Source organism: Acipenser ruthenus, chromosome 25 (assembly GCF_902713425.1).
Source record: "Acipenser ruthenus chromosome 25, fAciRut3.2 maternal haplotype, whole genome shotgun sequence".
NCBI classification, from domain to species: Eukaryota; Metazoa; Chordata; class Actinopteri; order Acipenseriformes; family Acipenseridae; genus Acipenser; species Acipenser ruthenus.
In genome coordinates this window covers 5,623,018-5,648,467 of record NC_081213.1, presented here as the reverse complement: position 1 = coordinate 5,648,467, position 25,450 = coordinate 5,623,018, and the positions used below count along the sequence as shown (strand labels likewise).

At 40.3% G+C, this 25,450-nt stretch overlaps 2 protein-coding genes across 2 annotated transcripts; one reads left to right on the top strand and one right to left on the bottom strand.

Moving 5' to 3' along the window:
- The first annotated feature begins 6,725 nt into the window (after positions 1–6,725).
- LOC131701528 (keratinocyte differentiation factor 1-like) lies at positions 6,726–16,890 on the top strand. The gene is made up of 4 exons (XM_059000079.1): positions 6,726–7,136; positions 10,229–11,340; positions 13,218–13,292; positions 15,872–16,890. Exons 2-4 carry the CDS (start codon positions 10,248–10,250, stop codon positions 15,973–15,975), a joined length of 1,272 nt encoding a protein of 423 aa, XP_058856062.1. The 5' UTR covers positions 6,726–7,136; positions 10,229–10,247; the 3' UTR covers positions 15,976–16,890.
- A 6,271-nt stretch (positions 16,891–23,161) lies between these two features.
- On the bottom strand, positions 23,162–25,218 carry LOC117414218 (nuclear receptor subfamily 0 group B member 2-like). Its single transcript, XM_034024024.3, has 2 exons — positions 24,537–25,218; positions 23,162–24,013 (listed from the first exon to the last, which is right to left on the bottom strand). Exons 1-2 carry the CDS (start codon positions 25,075–25,077, stop codon positions 23,772–23,774), a joined length of 783 nt encoding a protein of 260 aa, XP_033879915.3. The 5' UTR covers positions 25,078–25,218; the 3' UTR covers positions 23,162–23,771.
- Positions 25,219–25,450: the final 232 nt, after the last annotated feature.

Here is a 25,450-nt window from a genome sequence, read left to right as displayed (position 1 = left end):
GGAAATACAGTCACTGAAAGCGGCCTAGCTGGTAAACAAGGATCCTCCGCAACGAAAAGGCCGCCTTTTGTGATTGTGAGGACAAAGGCTTGTTTACAAAACCCCCGATCTCCTGGCCGCTGGGCCCTGTGTGAAAGAAACAAAACAAAAAATCATGCATGTATGTTTGTGCGTCTTAGAATTGGTGATGAGGCAACCCACTGCTCTGTAAATACGTATCTGTCCAAAAGCAGCCAAGTTAGATTAAAGGGACCAGCCATAGAGAGATGTGAGACCTACAAAGGGGTCCACCTTACATACACAAATGGGGCAGCGCTGTATCTAATGTAATAGTGGTTAAGTTAAACAAGACAAAACTTGGCATCCTTTTTATTAGAAAATAGTAGCAAGATTACTACAAAATGGAGGCCAATTGCATCTTGTTTAACTTGATCACTTTTGCATTACGTCTTTACAGGACTGACCCTTTTTTGCATATAACTTGGCCCCCTTTGTAGCTATCAAATCTTTCTCAAGCTCTTTATTTCGGAGGCTGCGAAGGACTGCGTACCACTGCGGATTAAAGAACATTCTCACCTTCCATGCCGGGCACAGTTTCACCCTGCAGAGGAAAAGACCAAGGAAGTGCAACCCTATCTGAAACACAGGGCTTGCCAATAGAAATTGCTTTTAAGCGACAGCCGTGCAGTAGCAGGTATCCTAGAAACGGAACTCAATAAATGTTTGCTACAGCATGAATTTATTTCAAAAAGTGCATGCATTGTGTTAGCTGCAATCACTTTAATATCTGCCCCTCTATCTTCTACAGGATGCAGACACGACTACATGAGGGAGCTCTGTATGGGAGGGATAATGTGCTGTAATGCAGTGTTTTGTAACAGCAGCACAAGCCAATTGACTGAAGCTCAGTGCAGCGGATGTCACATCATCACATTAGCGTTGAGGGGTTCTGGGTGTCAGAAACCAGAGGCTTGCAGGAGAGCCTAATTGCATCTCGTTCCCCTGAGGCGCTTTCGGAAGAGCACAGAACACATCGATTCTATTACAGAAGTAATGAAAAAGGCCTGTTTCAAATATACAGCAAACCTCCCTACTTATCATTATCATTGCAAGCCAATCAAATGATTAGAACAGTGTGAAATATGTTTGAGGGCTTGTTTGGAGTAATAACATTTTGCAAATCAGAGCAGCTTTCATGCCAGACTACCTTGATGAATAGGTTGCTACATATTTACTATTATTAACACTATCAATGCCCTGTAAATGAATGTGTGACCTCAATGAATCTGCTGGCACTGGAGCTGTAGATGGCGCTGTAGCTTATTAATATAAAGGCTCTGTCTGATCTAGCCTACATTACATATATCTACGCTGCAACCCAAGGTTATAATTAAGACTGAAATAATTTAGTTTCAATTTAAAATACTATTTTATTATCTACTTGTCCTACAACAATATGAAGCCTATAACGCATCAGCTGGGTTTGTTTTGTACTGTATTACACGTAGGACAGACTAAAAGAAAAGCCTGCTAGGTATTCATTTGATTTTACTACTGTAGGCTACTGTTTAAGCCTATTGTACATCTCTATATGTTTACATAATGTAATGTGTACAGAGAACACATTCATGTTATTTTAATATGCCTCATATTTATTAGTTTTTTTTTTTTTTACTAAACAAACATAAATCGATTGAAAACATACAAATACATGTATAGTACTTTAATTAATTAATGTCGAAATACATATATTTACATATGAATAACAAACTAACTAAAATACAGATAAATGCGCTTGGGGTCAGCGAACGTCCATTAAAAAGCCAACTGTATTACAGGTACCAGAATTTGAACTCAATTCAACTGTTTGACACAATGTTACAAGATTCATCAAGATTCATTGTTACAACGTAACTTCACAGCTTTGTTAAAGCCGGAAAGAACCTACAGAAAAATGTACATTGTAACTGTTTAGTTACAATGTTCGTAATCATGTTTAATTAGAACCGTGATTAATCTTGTAACATTGCACCCGATCTGATTGAGAGCAGTCGATTGAATGGGACGATAGCCGCTAGAGGGCGCTAAAGAAGAGGTGTTATATATATATATATATATAAAATATATATCGACATTAATTAATTAAAGTACCATATACGTATTTGCATGTTTTCAGTCGATTTACGTTTGTTTAGTATATATATATATATATATATATATATATATATATATATATATATATATATATATATAATATTAATAGCCTAATAAATATGAAGGCTATTAAAATAACATGTTCTCTGTATTCAACATTCAGTCAGCAGAATTTTGGGGTCATTTTTTGTTTGCCTGCGAAAACTCCTTGTCAGACCTTCGTGAACAGCTCATGAATGTATGGCAGCTCCTTATCTGTGTTTAACACGCTGCTTTGCATACGTAAGCAACATTAATTCAACGCAAATGAGGAGGCGGCGATATTGATTTTGCATACACTAAATCCTTGTTTTCCGCACGGAAATGGGAATAGTGAATTACCCGCACCATGATCTGTGTGAAGAAGCATCTCCTACCCTGTGTCTCAAAAGTTAATTCCCAGCTGTGTCCCCTGGTCCTGGTTTCTACGCTGTGGTTATGGCCACAGGGTTATATAAAGAGATAGTGAAGGCGACTGTTCTTATGTACATAGGCTTACCATACAGAACTGCTTATCCGATTCTTGCTAAAAACATTCTTTAGCACAAATTATGGAGATTAACCAAATCCGGGGATCCATTTTTCCCCTATACGATACCAAAGATGAATTAGATTCGATGCTCAAGATAATATCTTAAAACATCTCTGTACACTTTAAGATAGCTTTGAATGGATGCGCTGCAGCTAAGAGGCTGTGTAATGGATACATCTTGATTTATAAGTGTCTGACTGGAAAATTCCCAACCTCACAGATCTTTACTTGCGTGTTGAAAACGGCTGTACACTCATGATTACTTCCAGATGTTCAAAACAAAAAAGATGTTGGTGGGAAAAAAGCGTTCAGTTAACGAGGGCCAAACAAATGGAACGGATTACCCAGTCAAAAAGTCAACGATTCTTACTGATTTGAAACCAATATAAAGTCTCTGCTATAGCACACGTGTACGAACGTATTTGAATACTTGGAATAATGGACAGAGAATGTAAGATACAGGGTGGGGTTATTTTCAATTCAGTGATTACACTGTAAATGAAATCTCCACAGTCTTAGTACTATACTGTATTTCAAGTTCCACACAAAGTATCAGCTCTTCTGTATTTGAATGCCTGTTTTTCCAGGCTATTGGAGAACTCATTATCAGCAGTTTTGCTCTATATCTTTGATATGAAAAGTGTAATTTTGACCCCGTTTCAGGTCTGTTTGTAGCCTTTCCTGGTGTTCGATAGCCCAGCTGTATAAAATAATCTTGTATATGTAACGGGCTGGGCTCAAACCAGCGAACCCGCCCAGCTCAACAAACTTCTTAACCGCCATAAGAGCCAGGCTCGTCTGCATTCGTGGGTTTAGAGCTTTTAACCTCCTCTCATCTCTGACAGGGGACACACAACTTTGCCCATTACATACGTTAAACTATTAGCAGGACCCATTATCACCAGCGAATCTAATCCTAGCTCGCCTCAATGAGAAAACATGAATTATGTTGTTTTTTTTTCATAGAGAGATCGTGTTCAATTAGAAGCTCCTAACCTTGGGTTGATCTGTGTACCATAGTTTTCCCAAAGTTAACAAAGTTACAGGAAAACGTTTATTAGCATCAGTCACTGCGGGCAATTTGGGTGTGTAGATGGACAAAAAACAACTGGGAAATAAAATGCAATAACCACTTATCATTCCGCCTCCTAGCCATGCAATTAACAAAGCATTAGCATTGCTTATGTGTTTGCTGTAATCATGCAGATTCAAAGGTGTGAATATTGAGATTGCAAGAGCAGAGATCACAATCCGTAAAGCACAGAACTTCAAAGCATTTTCTTACAGCCGTTTGCATTATTGGATGTATAATGATGTGAAGTGTTTACTTTATATAAGGGTTTGCACAGTACAACCCCATTTAGACTCACCACTGCATGTTCACAGCAGCGCGTTTAGCAATGATCAGATAAGCCTCCTGGTAAAGCTCAATATACCAAAGGTTAATATTTCTCTTACTGAGTCATCCTATAATAAGTCCGTCACGAGCAATACAAATCAAATCTGCTCCTTGCTGTAGTTGCAGCACACAGATGGCTGGCACTGGGCTGACTTTCCTCCTCTCCAGACCCATCTGCTGGGGAGTTTTACGCTGTCACAAGAATTTCTTTAAAAGAACATTGCTGTGGCAGCATGATTAATTGCCAGGGTAGAGTATGACTAATTCAATAATTTGTTTATGAAACTGTAATTCATCCCGTTTTCGAAATGTCAGCAGTTTCTCTGCCCCCAGTAATTCAATGTTTTATTGAAGTGTGGCCCATGGTTGCATTTACCGATCTGATGGCTGAAAGAGCACAGGGGAGGGATGCATGCGTTTTATTAGAGGATGGAAGCTGTTTTCATTAGTGCTGTATTTTTCTTTCATTTTCAGTTTGCTAAAATAATTATAATTACTGTAAGGTATTACAATAAATGAATCTCTCAGGTGTACCAATAAGCTGGCACCACATCAATGTACCTTCCAAATAAATGCTAGAAAGTGTATACAGCAGAACGCACGCTATTTAGGTTATTTTGCAGTGGTTTTGATATGGCATAGGGTACTACCAGTAGGATTTTTACTGGTACTGAGGCAGTTCACGCCAGTAGCACAAAACAGCAGCAGTGTGGAGTAGTGGTTAGGGCTCTGGACTCTTGACCATAGGGTCGTGGGTTCAATCCCCGGTTGGGGACACTGCTGCTGTACCCTTGAGCAAGGTACTTTACCTAGATTGCTCCAGTAAAAACCCAATTGTATAAATGGGCAATTGTATGTAAAAGAATAATGTAATTGTATGTAAAAATAATGTGATATCTTGTAACAATTGTAAGTCGCCCTGGATAAGGGCGTCTGCTAAGAAATAAATAATAATAATAATAATAATAAAAACATAGCTGTGTTTCTGAGGTGTCTTACTGGCAGTAGAGGATGCATGCTGGTATTAGGAACCTCCAAAAAGGCTCCTGCCAGTAGATTTGATACTAGCGCTATTGTTGGGATACAGTCATACAAGATATATATTTTTTAGCTTCTAGGCAGATTCCCACTAAAACTGATAAAAAGAGACAGTTGGCATTGGTGCGTTTACAAAATATTATTTGATATGAACGAATATGAACATGGTGTGTTTTCCAATATCTGTCCCAACTCTAATTTCCATAACTCTGATGTAAATCATACATTCTATGTGCTGTAGATGTAGTGATTATGTTTCACATTGAGGTTGAGATGTCCCTCACATGACTGTAACCATGCTGTACTTTATGGAAGATGCAAAACGTCTCCATGCTTTCTGTCTAAGGGCTTTTCCCTGGTACTAGTTTGTGGTCTAGTATAAGTTTGACAATGCAGTACCAAAGAATTAAACAGTATTGCAGTTATTGTTTGTGTGGGTGTGGGTGTGTATTTTAAATACATTTGAGTTCAGGAGCTTCTCTTCCATTCTAGTTGCCTGTTATAGATGTATGTAACGTAGGCTTGGTGAGCCAGTGTCTTTATACAAGTGAGCGCCAGCGCCCCATCTAGTGATCGGCCTCTCGATCAAGTTTCCTTCTGTTTTGCTGCAGTGCACTTGATGGTGCTGGAGCTTACACATAAAAAAAAGTACTTCAAAAAGACTGCCTCGATATTCTTGAGGAAGGAAGAATTTGGTAGATCCGCTAAAACCCCTATAAAAAAACAGCGTAACTTCTATAGCAGCCATATTGAGTTATCTCGTGCTACTTTACGTCACTGGGGTGACACCTGGTGGCCAGATACTGTAATAACACCCACCCAGTGTCTCAACAGTTTACTTACCTGTCTAGGGCTAGCAATATTAAGTACGCTTAAAATCAAAACCAATCAAAGTGTGTGTGTGTGTGTGTGTGTGTGTGTGTGTGATATATAATACACACACACACACACACACACACACACACACACACTTACTTTGCATGTGTTTTTATGGGTCACATTTTGCGAAAATATACACAGCTGTTAGAATACATGCGCAATATAGGTCAGACTCTCATATTCAGCGCCAACAGTTAATACTCGACTTTTAAATTCAATCTTATTTCACACTTTACAGACCGTTGTCTCAAAAAATTCCTAAACCAATCAGGTCTCTCGTCCAAGACTACACCTCCCACAATGCTTAGTAACATAACCATATGACATTTGATCTATTTTATCCTTTTCAATTGATTTGTTGACATATTTTTTGCAATGAAAATATGAGTAATAACCATATGCGACACAAACTATCGGTACATTGAAATACACAAAATATGAAAGCACGTTCATATGTAAACTAGTTTTTTCCACAGTGAGTTTTAATAACCTCAGTCTGGTGACGTTTATGATTTACCTTTTACCTACCAGTTTATGATTAACATGTTGTGCAGCTTTGTGAATGCTTGCTACGCACAAATCACACAGGCGAGTTGTGAACTAGCATGCGGCAATGCTAGAATAATATTAGGAATGATGTGTTATTTCCTTCATTCACATCCGTTTGACCGTGAGTTCATTTTTAATACATGGATTTGAATTGTCTGGAGATAACATGCATTATTTGGTCGCCTAGCTGTTTGTATGACGTCGCCGCTCACCTGTGAGTGGGTGTTGGGTTTTTACCTGTAGCCGCAGGTATCACACACACAGAACGGGAACACGACCGGTCAATTAGCCGTATTCCAAATTTAATTCGCTCGGGATTGAATTTAAACTAATGGTGTCAGACCGACTCTAAATCTCTCGAAAACGACACCGTTCAGGTGTGCTTCGCTTCTCCAGAGGAGGACAGCCTACACAGAATTTCAGCCAAAACAAGTCACCTAAACACTACCAAAGGTAGGATAAGGTTGACTTCCGGAATTACAAAAAGAAGAAAAAAAACGACAGAACAGAAAGTAAGAATTGGGAGGACCGTGTCCTACCTATGCGGTAAGTCGCAAATTCGCTGTTGTTGGTTGAGAACTTGAATTTGGAAGGGACTTTATTTTATTTATTATTCCAGATTATCAAATCGTATTAAGCGATGGCGTGGTATTTTCGGCACCATGCCAACAGCTTTAAGTTTTCAAAGTTGCATGCACAGGCAATATTCATGTAATTTTATATTGTTATTTATCTAGTACAATACAGGCCCCGGGTAGCTGTCAACAATACGGACACCAGTAGGGTTTTGAAAGTCCGAAAACAATAATTCAGAAACGCATTTGTTAATCATAACATGGTCTATTTGAAGATCCGAATCAAACTTGGATTGGTCGTTTATTAATACTGGTTCTGTCGGTCCCGTTTGCAGAGGCCTTGCAAGCCCTTATTTACCTGGGTCAGCATTGCTGTTGGGAACAAATAGTCAAAACCCGGAATTGCTGTCCGCTCTGTAGGGGCGTTTGTTTGAGAGAAAGGGGTTTAAAATTGATCTGCTTCAACCGAAAATGTGTTTTCTTTTCGCTTAACTATGTTGTATTCACCCTTGCAGGTAATCCCAATTGGAGTCTTGTAACAATGTTAACTCTGTATACGATATACTACACACCCGCCACACCACTTGCAGCGTCGTTACTGAAGCATGACCTGCAAATAATTATTTATTGCATTAATTCGCCTTGTCAGCGCTGTAGAAAATAAACTAGGCCGTGTACAGTAGGTGTCGACCAAAACAGCAATTTGGAGCAGTTCAGAGAACCACATTATGTATAAGAGATGGACATACGACTCCTATTGCATAGCAGTTTCACCCATTTCAGGATTTTATGCAAGCTTTATTGGTCACACTGTAGGTAACAAGCTCAGGTGTGTTTTATTAAGCTCGTAGTAAAACCTGGAAGGGATCAAACCTCTGTGCAATAGGAGTCTTATTTCCATCCCTGTTTTATTCGTTATTGGTAGTCTTTTCAGAGATCACCCTTTCAGGGGTATATGGAGTAGGGGTTTGTGTTTATACAGTAGAGCGGAAACCAAGAGAGAAATGTCGTCAAAGCTGTACTTGATTGTGTTTTAATGAATGCTTCACTCATGGTCAATACCTGGGGAGAAGGGGTTTCCTTTGTGTATTGTGATATGTGTTGTTTCAGTTTCCTCATTTTAATTGGGCAAGTGTATGTGATGGTCTACACTAGGACCTGAAGACCGGAGCAGGTACTGAAAATGAGTAAATAATACAAAAGAATGCATGAAGATATTTCTCTCCCATAGCGAGCTGCATCTTTAAATACGATGCTGGTTAAGATGAATACAGAGTGAGAATTCCCTGCAGGTTTTAAGTGCAGATGCGTTGTGCAGGAGCCTTTGAGATAAACCTGCTATATATATATATATATATATATATATATATATATATATATGGCTCATGGTGTTTATCCTGTGTCCAGGAAACCAAGTTATTTGGTTAAAGAACAGTCCTGTCATCCTTTATAACTTGCCTTGGAAGTGATTGACAGAAGCTGGAAGTAATATCTCTATGTAACACGCATGTCATTTAGTGGTTGTCCAATCGCCCCATTCATATTGGACAACATATTAGAAGCACAATAATATGAACAATAGGAGGCTGTGTGGTCCAGTGGTTAAAGAAAAGGGCTTGTAACCAGGAGGTCCCCAGTTCAAATCCCACCTCAGCCACTGACTCATTGTGTGACCCTGAGCAAGTCACTGAACCTCCTTGTGCTCCGTCTTTCGGGTGAGATGTAGTTGTAAGTGACTCTGCAGCTGATGCATAGTTCACACACCCTAGTCTCTGTAAGTAGCCTTGGATAAAGGCGTCTGCTAAATAAACAAAATAATAATAATTAGGTGCATGTGATTTAAATAAAAAAAAAATAAGGTTTCAGGTGATCGAAATATTAAGCCTCCTGCAGTTCCCAAGTCTGCTCATAATGTCTTTGCTAAAAAAAATGACGCCACTTTGAGCTCCACAACAGACATCTTCTGAAAGCTAACATAGTCAGCTTTAATATAAGGTATGTTTTGAAAGTGGGATTAAGTTGTTTGCCGAATAGAGAACAAAGCGGGGGCTTTTATAGAATAATTCCCAGGGGGGGAGGGGGAATGCGTGAAAAACAAAACCGAAATAACATACACTTTCCATTTATTTACATGTATTTGTAATAACACCCTCCTTGTCAGGAATTACTAGAGAATACAGGAAGGAACACCCTCCCAGTACTTCTGTGTTGGATATTATTGCTCAATCAAATATCTTTAGTTGTAGCTCATGTGCTGTTCCATGTACAGTGTGTTACAAGGCATCAGTGCCAGACTACATCCATCACTCGCCACAGAAAAATTGGGATTGTCAGTAAATATCGATGACTATCTTTTTTGTGCAACAGCAGGACACACTTGGAATTTTCATGCATTTTAAAAAGTGTTAGCTGAGTTCTGTCAGTGCAAGCTATTGCAAGTTTAATTTGCACAAAGAATAAAAAAGGCTGACTGTTGCTGCTTACATTTTTGGCTATACACTGTACTTCAGAACTGCCCATCCAATTGTAATAAAGCCTGTTGTGGTGCAACTGTATTGGCATTTGAGAAGGATTTCCCCCTAATTTTATTATGTAATTCTATTCCTCATGCTATTCAGGAGCAACTTAGTAAACGTCTGCATTATCACAAATAATTGCTTAGAATCCCTTTCTATCGCGTCCTGGTGACTTTAATACTTAGAAATGAGTACCCGGTTTAGCCTCCCCTGCAATACTGTGCCCCCAGTGGATGTAAGAAATAAATCATTAAGATCCAGTGCGGGTAGATTGTTGCAGGGGGACAGGTTAATGGTTACACTCTGGTGTACCAGCTGTACTTGGAGAGAAGGCATGATTGAGAGCCCTTTGGAGGCCACAGGAGTACCGTACAAAGTGAAGCATCTAAACAAGAATACATTAGCTAGGATGACTGTTTCATACTCCTACAAAGTTTCTGTTTAACGTAGAAAATGATTACCCTGCATTGGTATTCTTGCCAGGGGATATGCTTGTAATCGACATGTCTTGTTGTTTTTTACTAATAGGACTATTTTCCTGATTTAGGTCTCTGACTTTTTGAGCCATGCCTGGGAACAGTGCAGGGACGCCTCAAAAAGCGAGCAGCAGAGCCCAGAGGAACACCCTAATGAACGATGTGCAGGCGAAGGGATTGGGCGTCTCCAGCGACAGTGACTTAAGCCTTGAGGTCCTCGGGGATTTGACCCCAGAACTGCCCAAGTTGTCCAAGGCGCGTAAATCGAGAAAAGCACAGCATCGGGATTCCAACGGGAAAGAAACGGAGACAATCGGTTTCATCCCCGGCACTGCAGATATTCCACCAAGTGCCACCACCTGTGGGTCGTGCGCTGCTGAAACTTGGGAGCGATGCAAAGACCTGATCTGCTGCATGGTCACCTGCGGCCAGTACAAGGCAGACTCCAGCTTTTACATCCCCTGCATGTCCCGCTCAGAGTCCTCCACAGACGACGTCAAGACCTCTGAGCCCAAGCGACAGAACGGCATCTCGATCTCGAATCCCACCTGCGGGATCCCCATGGAGGCGAATCCGAAGAAGCCCCTTAACCACAGCTTCAACTACGCCGACGTCAAGTTTAAAGGGGTCCCGGTCTACGTCGATGGCTCAGTCAGCCAGAAACAGAGCGTCCCGTCCTCCCGACCTTCGCTGAGATCGAGGAGAAGCAGTGCGGAGAAGCTTCCGGGGGTCGACCCCAGCAACCGGGGCTCGGACGAGTACTACTCCATCGAATACTCGGAGGAGGATCTAGACGAACTCAACAGGTCCGGTGCTGACATAGACTCTCTCATCACCCAGAAGCTGCTGGAGCTTTACAGCTTGCACCAGATCGACCAGCTGGCCAAGTGCACCTCGGACTCTGCCTTCTTCAAGAGGACCAGCGAGATCACGGAGCTCATCAACGACATCACCAGCATCTACAACCTGGACGAGGAGGACGCGGAGTGCCGGCTGGTCCACGGGGTCATTCGCATCAGCACCAGGAAGCCCAAGAGACCGGACCCTCACAAATCCGATTCCGCGTACCACTCGGTGAGGGGGACGGAGAGCAAAAGCGACGAACGCAGGAGACGGGACGGCAACCACCTGCCTGACAGCGGAAACGATACCATGATAGAGTCCTCCGTGATCAGCCAGGACAGTACGTCGTTTTTTGTTTGTTTTGTTTCTGTGACTTCTTCATATACCAACTGATGCATGCCGCAGACAGCACGGATTTTAAAGCAAATTGGCAATGATGCTCTGAATAATATATTCCTTGTGGATTTTTCACTAGTTGAGCTGTTCTGTTTTTAATATTAAATGTACAGCTGATTTTACAGACCCTGATTAGAATTAATATTGAACCAAGTAATGCTACAGTGCCTAGGGTAAGGTAGTCCAATATTGGTGGTAGTAAACATCATAAAAAGGCGAGGGGAGGTAGCAAAACACTGCAAACCTGCACACAGGTCTAGGTATTTCAACCCAGAACTGCAAACCACTCTAGTAAAAAAGATAATTAACTAGAAGACGTGGGCTGGTTTCACAGACCCTGATTAGCACTAGTCTTGAACTGCCTTACCCAATGAAACATTAGGTAGCCGAAGATTACTGCTAATTGGGGTCTGTGAAACGGACCATGAAACTATTAAGTTACCCAAGGGCACTTTCTGTAGCGCTGTATGGTCAGTGTATGTTAAGAATGGCTGAAGCATCTAACATTCTGCAATAGCCAGATCCGTCGCTTTAAATACAATGTTGAGGATGTCATGTCATGTAAACCAAGCCCTAACTTCCTTTTTATATACTGAATGTGACCCAAGGGACCAGGAGCTTCCCCTCCCCCTCTTTTAAAACCTGTTTGCTGGTATGTCACTTCATGAGCTGAGGTACAGAGGTGCTATTACTAACTGCAAAGGAAGTTTATATCTAAACGCAGGGCACTGCAAAAACTACACATTCAACTGCACTAGAACCATTTTCCTGATGGAACTGTTGAGTGAAAGTTTCCAGTTTTTCCTACATTGTGTTGATACAGAGCAGAGTTGTATTAGGTTTGCCAGAGTTGCTAGTAGATTACTCGTGCTAACATTGCAAGCTCTGTGTTTAGACACACGATCCTTAATGTTTATTTGCTTAATCCACAATGATCCAGATTGCGTCGGTATAAACTGACTCTGCTGAAAGTGTGCTGCTTAACAAGTTTTCAGTTCGCACGATGAGAACCTGAATGTCAAGGCTTGTACAGTAATTGCACTTTCAATTCCTGATTTATCGGCTTCACATTATCACCCTAATCGCTGTGATATTCGTTGTTTTAATTCCCATTAATCGAGACTTTATCCCAAGTTAATATTTCTTCCTCGGTCTGCTTTTTGACATGAAGCCGCGGAATTAATTTTCTGATGCCCAGTTCAATTACGTGGCACTTAACAGCATATGTCTTTAGATAAATCAATTGTCAACAGAGAGGGAGATTCATCATATCTCTGTAGCAGTGGTGCAGATTTTTTCTAGCTTAGATGACCGTCAGAAACAGGATTAGTGTTGATAGTAGCATTATCAGTAATCATTTCGGTACAAGAGATAATCGAGAACCAAATTTTATAGAGAATTCTGTACATCGATTTTAACCTTGCACCTTGTTCAGGTATTCCAAAATGTTAAGGAAGTGTTAAGTTTAAGGACTTTTTTTAAAGCCCATTTTGATTAATTCAGTTAAGATTGCAGTTAATTGAACCATTTTTCAACTGTTTGAGGGGGTTTATTCAAGTTTTTGAGGAGTCCAAGAACTGTCCTTGCACATTTGTGAATAGGGCATGTTATTTAAAATCACCAGGTTCTAGGAACTAGGATCACACCGATCCCAGAAGCTAGATCTTTTCTCTGTATATCAGTATCTTTTTAAAGAATACAACACATAAGATATAAATGGAAACGTGTATTCTGATGCAATGATAATAGTGCAAAAATGCATTAAATGGTTGCTGATCTTTTTGTGCTCTAAGTAACTGCTGTTTCATCTAATCAATACAGATCTTGAGGTTAAAATTTCAGAGGAGACAAGTTCGGACAAAATTGCACGGAATATGAGGTTCCAAAGCACACAAGGTAAGATACTGATGTACATCTAAAGTTTACTTTGAACAGGACAGTACATGATCAAGCAATGCTTTTTATCTGATTTTTATTTTACAATAAACTTATTGTAGTGTTAACTGCCTTTTATTGTTTGTTCCCTTTTAAAATTGATCATTCCAATACTCTCTTGGGACAGATGGCTAGTGGTTGGGCATGTTTTGCCTTGATTACAAAATAACTTGGTTCCATTGAAAAGGTAATCCGATCCTTTTGAAATGAATTCAATAGATTTTATTGCGCGAGCTGACTCACGTGTGAATTGTAAGCGGTGAGTCTATACAGGTCCAGCTACATTAGTGATTGCACTAAATCTACTCTGTAGCGCTCCGAGTTCATCTCCGTGCACAGTCTGGAAAGAAACGCATGTTCTAGCTAGCATGTGCTTTCATTTAGGTTGGGTTAAATAAAAGCTTAGTTTGAATTTTCAGGTAGTCTTGCACTTCAGTCTTCAGAGTGAAATTCAATGAACTTGGTACTATCATTAACAAACCAGCTGCTTCCCCTGTTTCCTGACGCACACTGCTTTACAGCCAGTGACATGCTTTGACCTCAGAAACACCTGAGTTTATGTGAACTAGGAAATGACTTCCTGAAAGTAAGGCATTTAAACGGCTTTCTTTTTAAACCTAGTATGCTACTGTATATAGTAAAATGAAAATGCATGCTTCTTTCAAAACTGCATGTGACACCTACATATAAAGAATGAAAGTGCACCACAGCTAGGATAATTGGAATCATTTCATAAAGTACTTGAAGCATGTTCACTTCCGATGCATGCAGGTTCAAGGTGCTTTTAACCTGCATTAGGGGGCCCTGTATGTGTTGATGTATAGACAGTTAGACCCAGAAAGCCACAGCAAAATAAGCATCTGTCCCAGCTATTGCTACAAAACCTTCAAATTAATATCCGCTGAACATGGTTTTATTTAAAAATAAAATTAGGCAAAGATGAGAAGTCTTTAGAAAGATCCTTATTTTTCTTATAAAGATTTGAGCTTCTTGCTAGTCTTATACCCTTTTTTAATTCAATTGTATTCCTCTCTGAAAATGTGGACATTGCTTTACTTGCACAGTAAACTCACTCCACGTTCTAATAGCAGGCACTTCATGAAGAGCTTCTTAACGGTTTTGTTTGGTCATTGCAGTGATCCAACAAAGAAGATGCATTGCTGTTATCCCAGATTCTGTCATGTACTCTCCCTCTTGAGTAAACATGCACACTTTATACCTGTGGGTCTTGTTTACAATTCCTGCTAAGTTTGAAATTAGGAATTTCCCTGCAGCCATTTACTGTAAAGCGCAGAAGGAAGTAGTATGCATTTAAAAAAGCCAATAAGATCGAGGTGATGGACTAGCAATTAAGTCTGTAGGAGGATCTGACTAATAAGAGGTGCATCACAGTTTGAATGAGCAGTTGGAAGGCTTGGCACTGTTACAGTGCAGTTATAAACCTCCAAGCTCTGTAAAGGAATATAGACAGAGAAGAACAATGTTTATCTGATATAAAACTACTGTGTTTGCCGTTTACCCTTTTCATTACCATTTTATAAGACAGGTCTTATCACTGATGCAAATGATAAAGATTAATATTTAACACAGCCTGTAATAAAAAAATCCCACTGACTAGTATTTACCTCTGACCTTAAGCATCTGTTGTTGCTGGTTTGATATGATGAATATGTAATGTGTTGAAACCCCTTGCCGCTGTTCTTTGCAATGTGTCATTAATAGGTGTGTGCTGACACGCCTGCTCATAATTGCCTTCAAGAAGTATTTATAGGCAGGTATTAAATAAATCTGTTCATTGTGTTTGATTTCAAAACAAGAAAAGCTTTCCTTTCATCACCTTTACAATGGAGCACCAAATCAATGGCGTTAACTTCCGGATTGGAATTTTCCTCATCCTGTGTGCTGACATTTTTACTGCTGTAGTGCTGATAAATACTTCAGGGCAATTAAGAGTACAAGTATCCGCACACAACTAGTATTTCTGTATTCCCTTCAATACAGAAACTCCACTCTTAAGGGCTTTTCAGTAGGACTTGTAATACAAATTGTGGCATTTGGAACAGTTTGAGGTTGAGTGAGGGAGAGGATGCAGGTATGGTAGTATAGTTTGCCAGCTTTTCATGATATGAAAGGTAAGAATCTGCTCTTTTAACAGGCTTACTAATTAAAAGCTTGAATCTTGTTGTAGATTTAAGTTCTTTTAAATCACTACTGGCTTTGAATTATTAAACCGCCTTTTTTGTGCACAAGCAGGGATGGAAGTAAGACTCCCATTGCATAGCAGTTTGAGCCATTCCTGGATCAAAGTTTAATAAAACCCACCTGAGCTTGTTACCCATACACTGTGGCTAATCAAGCTCCGAGTAAAACCTGGAAGGGGTTAAACTGCTATGCAATAGGAGTAGTATTTCCAACCCTGACTGTAGGGTTCAACGGATCACCTTACATGGTAAAATATTATACAAAGTATATATCTACAACAGAATTTGAGTTATTGTGAACGCTGTGTTTTGTTGTGTAACTTCTGCTCTGTTTTATAGTTTCAGGGTCTCCAACAGCGAACTACAGCTCTCTCCCAGAAACTGAAACCAACTCCTCTGGAGCTCCATTGCTCAAAACCCTCCTGCGGACATCCGTGTCCTGAGGGCTGTCCTGTACCCGGACTGTAGTCCAGCAGTTATCAAAGAGCCCGTCTGCCAGACTCTGCAGACTGAGAGACCGCAGCATTTATCTTGCTGTGAACCCACTCGGTCTCTGCATGGCTGTCTCAACTCTGGAATGTATGGGGGTGTTATTTTCCCCCATGTCTTATTGGAGATGTAATTCTACTTTTTAAAGATTGCTGTTTTTGTTAAACAAGTAAATTATGGGACCTGTTGTAACAGCAAATTGCCAGCGACAGTACTGCAGATTATAAAATAGATTAGTGTGCGACAGGATCTCCTCTGGAATGATCTCCACAAGCAACGAGCGATGTGTGTGGCACTCCTGTCCATCTGAGAACCGGCCTGTGGGCATTTCATGGATTTTTGGATCTACAATGTCTTGCTCCTCTGCCTTCAGTTTTTTTGGAAGTGTTTTGAACATATCCTCTTAGTAGAAGGGTGAAAATGTATTTTGGGGAATAGTTGTAGCTTTTTGTTTCTCAGAAAAATATAGCTTAAAACAGCAGGATTGTGAAATGTAATAAATGATATAGTGCACTATGTGTTTGTAGCCGTATTGTGTAGAAAGGTTGATTTGTTCATCTGCGATATGAGTTGTAAATGTGGCAGGACAGTATAAGGTTTAGTCGGCGAGTTGTGTGTGTTTTTTCCAGTTTGTAGCTGTATTTGATCACTGGGTATGTTCTCTGCTGTCTACAGGGCAGTGATCTCCTTGATAAGGAACTATCTACAGTCCCTGTAGCATGCTGCCTTTCTGTGCCTAGCTGTATAAAATAGCTGTATATAAATAGAGGCAATTTGTATACATTTTGGAGAACATGTTTTGAATTAAACAGTTTTTGTATTGTGTCAAGAAAGGGTAAACAATTAAAAATAAAATGTGTGTGTTTTTTTTGTGTGTTATAACCCCCCCCCCCTTTATGGTGTTATTTTTAAGTTTGAGTTTATTCATGTTGTGCCCACAGGGCCAGCACAGGTACATCTCAATAGAAAGAGAGACCTAAGTAAACCATACTCAATAAAACAACAATAAAATAATTCCAAACAATTCCTCTACATCCAGAAATAATAAAAAGATTAAAAATCACTTATGAAGAGTAAGCAGCTGTATATTATTATTATTATTATTTACCTGCGTTCAGAAGCTGCTCAAGTTCTACTGGCCAGATACCTTTTTGTTTTTGTTTGTTTAAACAGTCTAGCTCAGCAGACAGTCACGTGAGGGTGAGGCTCTTACAATGTCTGATGTATTGCAAGAGCCTCACCATCGGGTATGTCTGCTGTAAATACAATTCATTTTGCATTGTCGTTAACACTCGGTTGCTGTAGCTCTTAATTATACACGTAGTAGATCAAACCTGTATTAAGCTACATTTGCAGAACTCTCAACAAGTTACGTCATTTAGGTTATGTGTTTTTTTTGTTTTTTTTTCTTTTTGGGGGGGGGGGGGGCAATTTGACCACAACTTCCTTTTTTCTGTCTATCTTTGCCTTAAAAAACAGCAGCTTCATAGTAGTGAGTCATAAAACAAGTGCCGGTTTTATTTGTGTTTATAAATTCAAACGCTAGAAGCGAAGCTCTTAATTACCCCTATCCATACATCTGTATGTCACACTTCGATTTTAGCATTCAAACACAATATTTTGTCTTATAAACATAATACTCTGTATTCATGCCTCATAAATAGTTTTCAAATAGGACGATTGTGTAAGCAGTGCAGGAATGTTCCGAGTTGGTCTCTGCGGTGAGATTTCTGCTCGGTTTTGTCCTCGAGCAGTGCTGTAGAAGTTGTTGGTCTGGTTTGGAAAGCCGCATGAACAGAAATGAAGTGAATCATTTCACATGAATTCTTCTTCACCCCTCTAGCACATTGTGTTACACTTCACAGTAAAACCATTGGTGGGTCTGAGACAAAAGAAAGTAATCAGTTTTATTATTCCAAGCTCTTCATTAAACCTCTTTAATGGATTCAACCGGGTATTGAAACACTTCCATAGCTTGTTCTAGTTAATGAAACACAAACAGCGCTCTGAAGAGCTCCACTTTTCAGTAAAATAGTGTGTGGCAGTGAGTTCAAGCGCGCTGAAAGACCCTGTTTTTATAAATGATCCGATTGTTTCAGAAACCAGACGATCCAGTTTTGAAACACGAGCTTGCTAAACCCTATTGATAGTTCTGACTCAGGGTTTGAACTACGAACAATGAAAGAAGTTCTAACACCAGCCTACAATGTGCGGGTTACCGCGATGACTAATTGTTTATGTTTCCTGCTTTATCTCTTGTGAGCTTTCAGCGTCTTTGGAAATCTCACACTGGTTTTGTTTGATTTTTAAAAAAATATCGCTTCCAGTTGCACTACACTAATCTGCAGTGTGATCGTGTGTGTGTGTGTGTGTTGAAGTTGAAGTGTATTGTAAAACATTCATGAGCACCCAGCTAGTAACCTGGCTAATCTACACCAATAAGGTAAAAGAAAACAGTCAACACAATAGTTATAATGGCAAATTGCAAAATGGCTTTGCTGAACTTGTAAGGGAGTGGATGGCTCTCAAACCTGAAGCACAGGATAGCAGAATGACTGGTCAGATTTCAAACCAGGGACTTGACACTGCATGCAAAGAGGCAAGTCCACACTAGCTAACCTTCATTCTCCAGTGCCGCCAATCCAACCTCTTTCACTGCAAGTTCCTGTTTTATATTCTTGTCAATGAGATTCTCAAAGAGGAGGGACAGTGACAGTGCGGTCCACATGGGTGAAAAGCTTCCCTGCACACCTGTGCAAAGCTAAGCCACTTCAATCTCGACCTGAACAACCCCCTGCCTGACACCCAGTCCTGGGCCTCTCTCACAGCGATCGTTTTCATTTGAAAGCTTATTTCAAACAAGACTGTAAACCGTCTACAAAGTCTGTCAGGAGCCCCTTTCATTTTCTTGAGATTTATGGGGCATTAAAAAAAAAAAAACGTTTTACAGAATTTCAGCAAACAGTGTGGTAACTGAAGCATGTAAATGCTGTTAAGAACTCTTTGGGGAGGGGGAAAAACTACTATTAATTTTGTTTATAGTCCTATTTGACGTGTCCCACAAAAAGGAGTGCTCTGTTTATAGTTTGTTTGGCTTCTGTCTTTGAAGACGCAAGTATATGTTTTTTTTTTTTTTTTTATGAGTAAAAAGGTCATTGTGTAAATGGGATGAAGGGTTCTGGTTTCAAAAGCTGCACCCTCACAGGCATTTGGACCTGCTAATAGTTAATTAACCAAGTGATGTGTAAATACGGGCCCCAACAAGTAAGAATAAAGCGATTCCACACACAAAATGTACAAAAAAGACCAAGTTACAAAAAAAGCATTATAATTACGTGATATCTACATATTACAGAAAAGGATTGGACATTCAAAACAAACCCTTGTAAACCCTTAATCACACAACAACTCATTATGAAACAGTAACGCGCATAATTAGGGCTTAGAAATATGTACATTGCTTCATGAACAAGCAGAACAGCTGTATCAACGCCTTAAGAATCTAATAACAGTTCAGGAATGTTAAGCTGTATTGTACTCATCACAACAGAGTTTAAACTGTTTATAGCGCTCAATAGGGTATAGTGGACAGTAACTTTTTTTTTAAAGTAGAAAATTACAATACAATGCTAAGAACCGAACAACTTGAGAGTGCTTCAGAAACTTTGCATTACATCACGGTTGTTTTGTTCTAGTTTTTAGATTGTACTGCATATATTTTTCACATTTTCGTTCACAACAGTTTATCTTAATTTAAGATAGCTTTAAAAAAAAAAATGCCCCAACGCCTTCGCAGTATGCTGTGTGACTTCGGTTTTAAATTACTGTAATTACATGTTTTTGCCACTAGAGGACGCCAATCAATAACTAAAACTTTCTTCCGTGTTAAAACATATTTTATTAGATCCTTATTATTATTATTATTATTATTATTATTATTATTATTATTATTATTATTATAATGATCACCCATTAAGGTCTTTATGTAGAGGTGACTTCAACATGCTAAACACTGTACATGCAGGGATTCCCCACAGCGTTCACTATAGAGATCCGTGGTCCTTCTATACAAGTTTGACTGCACTGTACCTCAATGTCATCCTTCAGAATATTTGTTTATGGAGCTGTAAAGCTGTGTTCATTTATTCAAATTATAACATTTCAAAAATGTATTTTTTTTAGTTCCATGAATACCATGGTGTATTTACTTGTTAAAACAGACCGTTGGGACCCATAGTGTGAATGTAGGCTGATTTGGGTGAGCTTTCAAAGGCTATATCTTGGGAACAGCTTGTTTGAATGTGATGAAGCTTGGAATGGGCCCCATGGTTGGTCGAGCTGGGTAATTGTATTCTGCTTTTTAGATTTTTTAATACCAGTAGGTCATTGTTTTCAGGGAATCGTTGACCGAATACTTGATTGAATGCCATCTATTGAGAACTGCTTTCCTACAAAATGAAAAAAATATTCATTGTAATAACAAAGCCTACACAGGAAAATATATTGGTATTTTTTAATGTGAAATCACATGACTCCACTTTAATTTACATGCAGAATTCAGTCAGGACAACTCTTGAGATTATAAAACAATATCCAGTAAGCATGCATCATGACTAGCTTGGTTTTGGTGCCCACATCTCACATTTCGGGGCAGTTGGTGCAACTTTGAAACATCTCATAGCTGGTGCAGGCAGTTCAACAGTGAACCCCCTGATGGGCCGGATCATGAGGAGGTAAACTCAAAGCATTGCCCTGACTGCAGGGGGCTGAGGTGGGTTGAAATGTACCTGGCTTGAATACTGTGGTAGCTGCTACTAACTGAAGGATCAAATGAACGTGTTCCCTTCTTAGTCCAAAGTCTGCTTGATATGTGGTGATGGTAGCAAGGATGGTTACTGCCAGGTGCATTTGAAGTTTCCTGTCTGAAACACTGCCTACATTTTCCAAGGATCTGCGGTTCTGTCTGAAATACTTCAATCAATGTATGATTAGGTTTCAGATTTAACTAAGTCCACCGAGATCATATTATTGTAAAGGGATTAAACTACAAAAGAAGCAAGGCAGGCCGACATTTCAGCGAATGCTTTCTTCAGACAGAACCAGCAAGACGACTCAGACCTGTTATTGAGACTCCTTCCTGAACCTAACCTGACAATTACAGTGGATATATTTATCCTTGTCCCAAATAACAACAGCACAAAAATCAATTGCGAGGAACATAACTGATGGTTCTGGGTTCACTGTATGCATCCTTATAAAAGTTCACAATAGTAAAAGCACAGCAAGGTGTAATAAAGAATTGTGAAATATTGCAAAGCTCAGAGAGGTATGGTAAAGCATATTAAAAAGCATGGCAAAATATGATAAAGGCATACTTTTCAACAATAGGTAAAGCATGGGAAAACTGCAAAATGATTGTGCGCATGATTTACCAGGTAAGCGTTCATAAAGGCAGCAATACATCATTTCGCACAGCAATCTTAGTTTGTGTTATTTGCTAAAAGGCGCCATCCTTCCCATTTAATCAAGAGTAGTTTATTTGTTAGTGTGATACCTTTGCCCCTTGCCTTGGTGACCTTGATTGTTTCAAGTTACAGGCGATCTCTCTTATTGAGTGTAGAAGAGACATCAAATGATGATGCAATTCAATGCCATACCAGTACTGTTTCCACACCCATTAGCTCATAACTAATATGTCATTTATTGCACCAATTAAATTTTTAATCCCAGGTGTGCGGCTGGTACCGTCCTACCCTGCCGTTAGCTCGTCCCTGTGCTGTGTTTGCTTAGTGAGGGCTGAAGGAAGTAATCTGCCTTGTTTTTCAGCCCTGTAACACAAGGTCAATGACATGCAGGTAAGTCACTCTGCAGGGCAAGGCCTAGACAAACTGCTGTTCACCCACAGCCACCTGTCAGCCCAAGGTCTTCTTCATGGCTGGAGGACCTCCAGTAGCTTCAGACAAACAAGCTACAGGTTCAGTGGGTTGCTAAAGGTGACCCACATCTCTGGTAATGAGCAGCTGTCAACACTGCCTGCTATTGTCAGATACAGGTTCTGCAAGTTAAGAAGCAGTGGGGGAATACAAATTACCCCTGTTTAAATAGCAACGTTTACCGCAGTTTTCCCATGGTTATTATATGTATTTATCATGGTTTGCCCTGGTTTGCCATGTTTATTAACATACTGTATTATTTGCAATGCTTCCTATGCCTTATCATGCTTTCACTTTGCTTTATTACATTTGGCTGTGATTCTACTATGGGACACCTTTACATTGTGCAATTATCTGCTATTAAAAACACATTATTTTTATGTAGAGCCACATTTACTAAGCTTGTTTATTTGTAGCTTTCAAACGTTAACATTTGTCATCCCATTTAGAAACAAAACAAGTGGTGCAATCTATTTGCACAACCTATCACAAGGGATTGGTCCCGTGATCAGCCAGCCAACAATGTGTCACCTACCCACTTTATATCAACATCCTATATCTATCTATCTATCTATCTATCTATCTATCTATCTATCTATCTATCTATATATACCACAGTTAAGGATTGTCAAAAATCGTATCCTGTGTGTAGATATCATCCTGTGCATAGAACATATGGCTCAATTTGAAAGTTAAAAAACAGCCCTTTTTATCTTTATGGTAGTTCCTGGCTACAGTACCAGTTTTTATGATTTTACTAAGTTCATATGTTGTGGGTAGGGTGTCTCTTCTTCCTTCAAGAGTCATTATTTTGCTCTTCTATACTCTATCATGGAGTTTGTGGAGGCTGTTGCATGTCACACTCCATGTTTTCCCATATGTCTGAAAAACCCTTCTCCAACTGTGAATAAACTCGGTATTACCACTATTTAACATACGTTATTGATAGTTTCAGATTCTGGGGACAGTTTCAGTGTCTACCTGTACATCACACTTACATTTCTGCACAAATCTGAAAATCTGCTTATTAAATTGTGATGGAACGTGGTATTAACATTTGATAGCGTCAGATTCTGGGGATAAAGGGGCGTGTCTTTGTTTAAACATTCGTCCATTTATATCACGCTTACATTTTTGCAGATATCAGGTGAAGCGCTTTAAGTTATTAGGAGTATCAGACCGACACACACACACAGAGGAGTTTTTCGTTTAGTCTTTTAATGAAAAATAAAGGCTTTTCAAAGCATCTCGTATATATTTAAAATATAATTTAAAGACACACGAACACATTTTGTAGAACACAAATACTAACAAAACTCGACAAACGTCATTTCTTCCTAACAGCCAGCACTAACAAACGAACTCGCCATCTTAGCCAATTGTGGATATTGCTCAATATATGAACCCAGCCTGTATTGATCAATATACGTGCCTTGTATACAGCATAGCATACAGTAAATGTTTAATATGTGTCGCGTTTTTTATTTTTTACAGACACATATATTGTAATGAACTCACATAGGGACACTTTCATAGGAGTTAATATCTGGCTGACAATATGACATACTGGCTTGGTTATATACTGGTTATCCACATGGGAGACGAGTCCACAGTCTGTCTTTCTAGAGTTTCTGTCTCTCTCTGGTTTTCCTGCCGTGTCCCTGTCCTTCACACACGCTGGAGTCGACTTCAGCAAGCAACAGCTGCTTTGGAGTGCGACTCTTAACCAGCCTGACAGACTGTGCTCTACACAGCCAGTGATAGCGAGAACGCGGACGGTAAACAGAGTCCACGCATGGACCCCCGGTTCTGTTGGTTTATTTAGTGAGGAGCATTTCCGCCAGCAGTTCCAGTAAGTCCGCCTGGCCGATGACGGGCCTGAAGAACAGCTCAGTGATGAGTGCGGGGGGGGTGGTGTTCAAGGTGGAGGCGGTGAGCAGGATGCGAGCAAAGCGCCCCCTGTCTTCAGGGTGAAGAGGCACCAGGATCTCACGCAGGGCTCGCTGGGCTTCCTGCTGCAGACTGTCGATAAACACAGAGCTCCGGAGCCCGGGGACGTCTGCAGAGAACACAGGGACAAACACAAGAGGCGTTTAATACTGCTGTCAGCTGGAGGGAAGGGCTAACTGATGTGTATTTGAAAAGCGGTCTTTATAAATGAGCGGCCTTTATCTAAGTGCTTTATATAAAGACAGCCTGTTGATCATTTTGAAAAGGCCCCTTCTGTGGTTATTGTTCTCTACTAGTTTGACTATAGAAACATTCAACCAATCAGTTGGAGAAAATTGTACTTTACATCACTTTAGTGGGATCATTGTAACACTGCCTACTAGTTTTTCGTACTGTTGTGTTAGATTTGTTTTGTAAATATACCTTTAAATTAGATTCCTTTTAAAAGCCACAAACTTAATCTTTACCTAATAATAAATCCCCTAATCAAGTTAGGGAAGTCAGGTTCTTAATTATTAGTAAGCTGAGGAACCCGCTTTGAATATATTGTAAATATACACTGCGTACAATTCAAAGCTGATTATGTTTTAATTACAGTTAAGCTACAGATAAAGAAATAACCCCCTGCTCACCAGGATTGAAGAGCATGGCTCCTTTCAGATAGGCGTATTCTTTAGGACTGAGATCCAGGCTCCAGAACTTATTGAGGCAGGATTTGAGTCTCTGTACTCCAGCCAGCGTGGGGTGCGCCCTGTCCGAATCCTCCCTCTGCCCGTTGAGGAGGATCCTCTTGAGCATGCTGGGGGCTGGCGAGTCGGTCACCTCGAAGCTCACCCCTTCCTGGGCCAGGCCCAGGATGAAGAGGGGGGCCCAGCCGCTCTGGAGCAGGGACAGCTGGTCCTTGTCGGGGAGCTGCTGGAAAGAAGGGAGGTTCTTCATGAAGCGGACGGTCCTCACCAGGACGTCGGACGCCACTTGACAGGTCAGGACGGGGGTCTTCAGGCAGACTGACCTCCGGACCTCGCAGTGGCAGTTGCGCTGCGATACGCTGTAGTTGTGGGAGTTGCTGTGGTTCTCTTTCTGGCTCAGGATGTTGTAAAGGATGGCGTTTGGCTGCCGTTCCCCGTTACTGGAGCATCGGCAGCCGCTGTAGAACTCCTCAATGCAAGCCATGGTGCTTCTCTTCCAAGGACAGTAAATATCAAGTGCTTCTGACCTCCCTCTATCACTGTTAGAAATGTTCGCTGCTGCAATGGGGTCAGGATTTGTACGCTCTGGAGCGGCTGCCGTATGCACCTGTCTCCAGGCTCTGCTGCTCTATTTATAAAGGCTTTCCCCTGATAGTAACATATCAACCTTGACCCCCGGCGAATAACATTCTCTCACTGAAAAACAAGCTGACCCTGGCCCGCCTGGCTGTGTAGATTCACTCCACGTGGAGCCAATGAAGCCTGACAGTCTGCTGGAGGGGGGACTTTCCTTATCTGCATGACCTCAGTCATTAACCCAACCTGTACCAAGCTACCAAGGCCTGGTGTGTAATCAA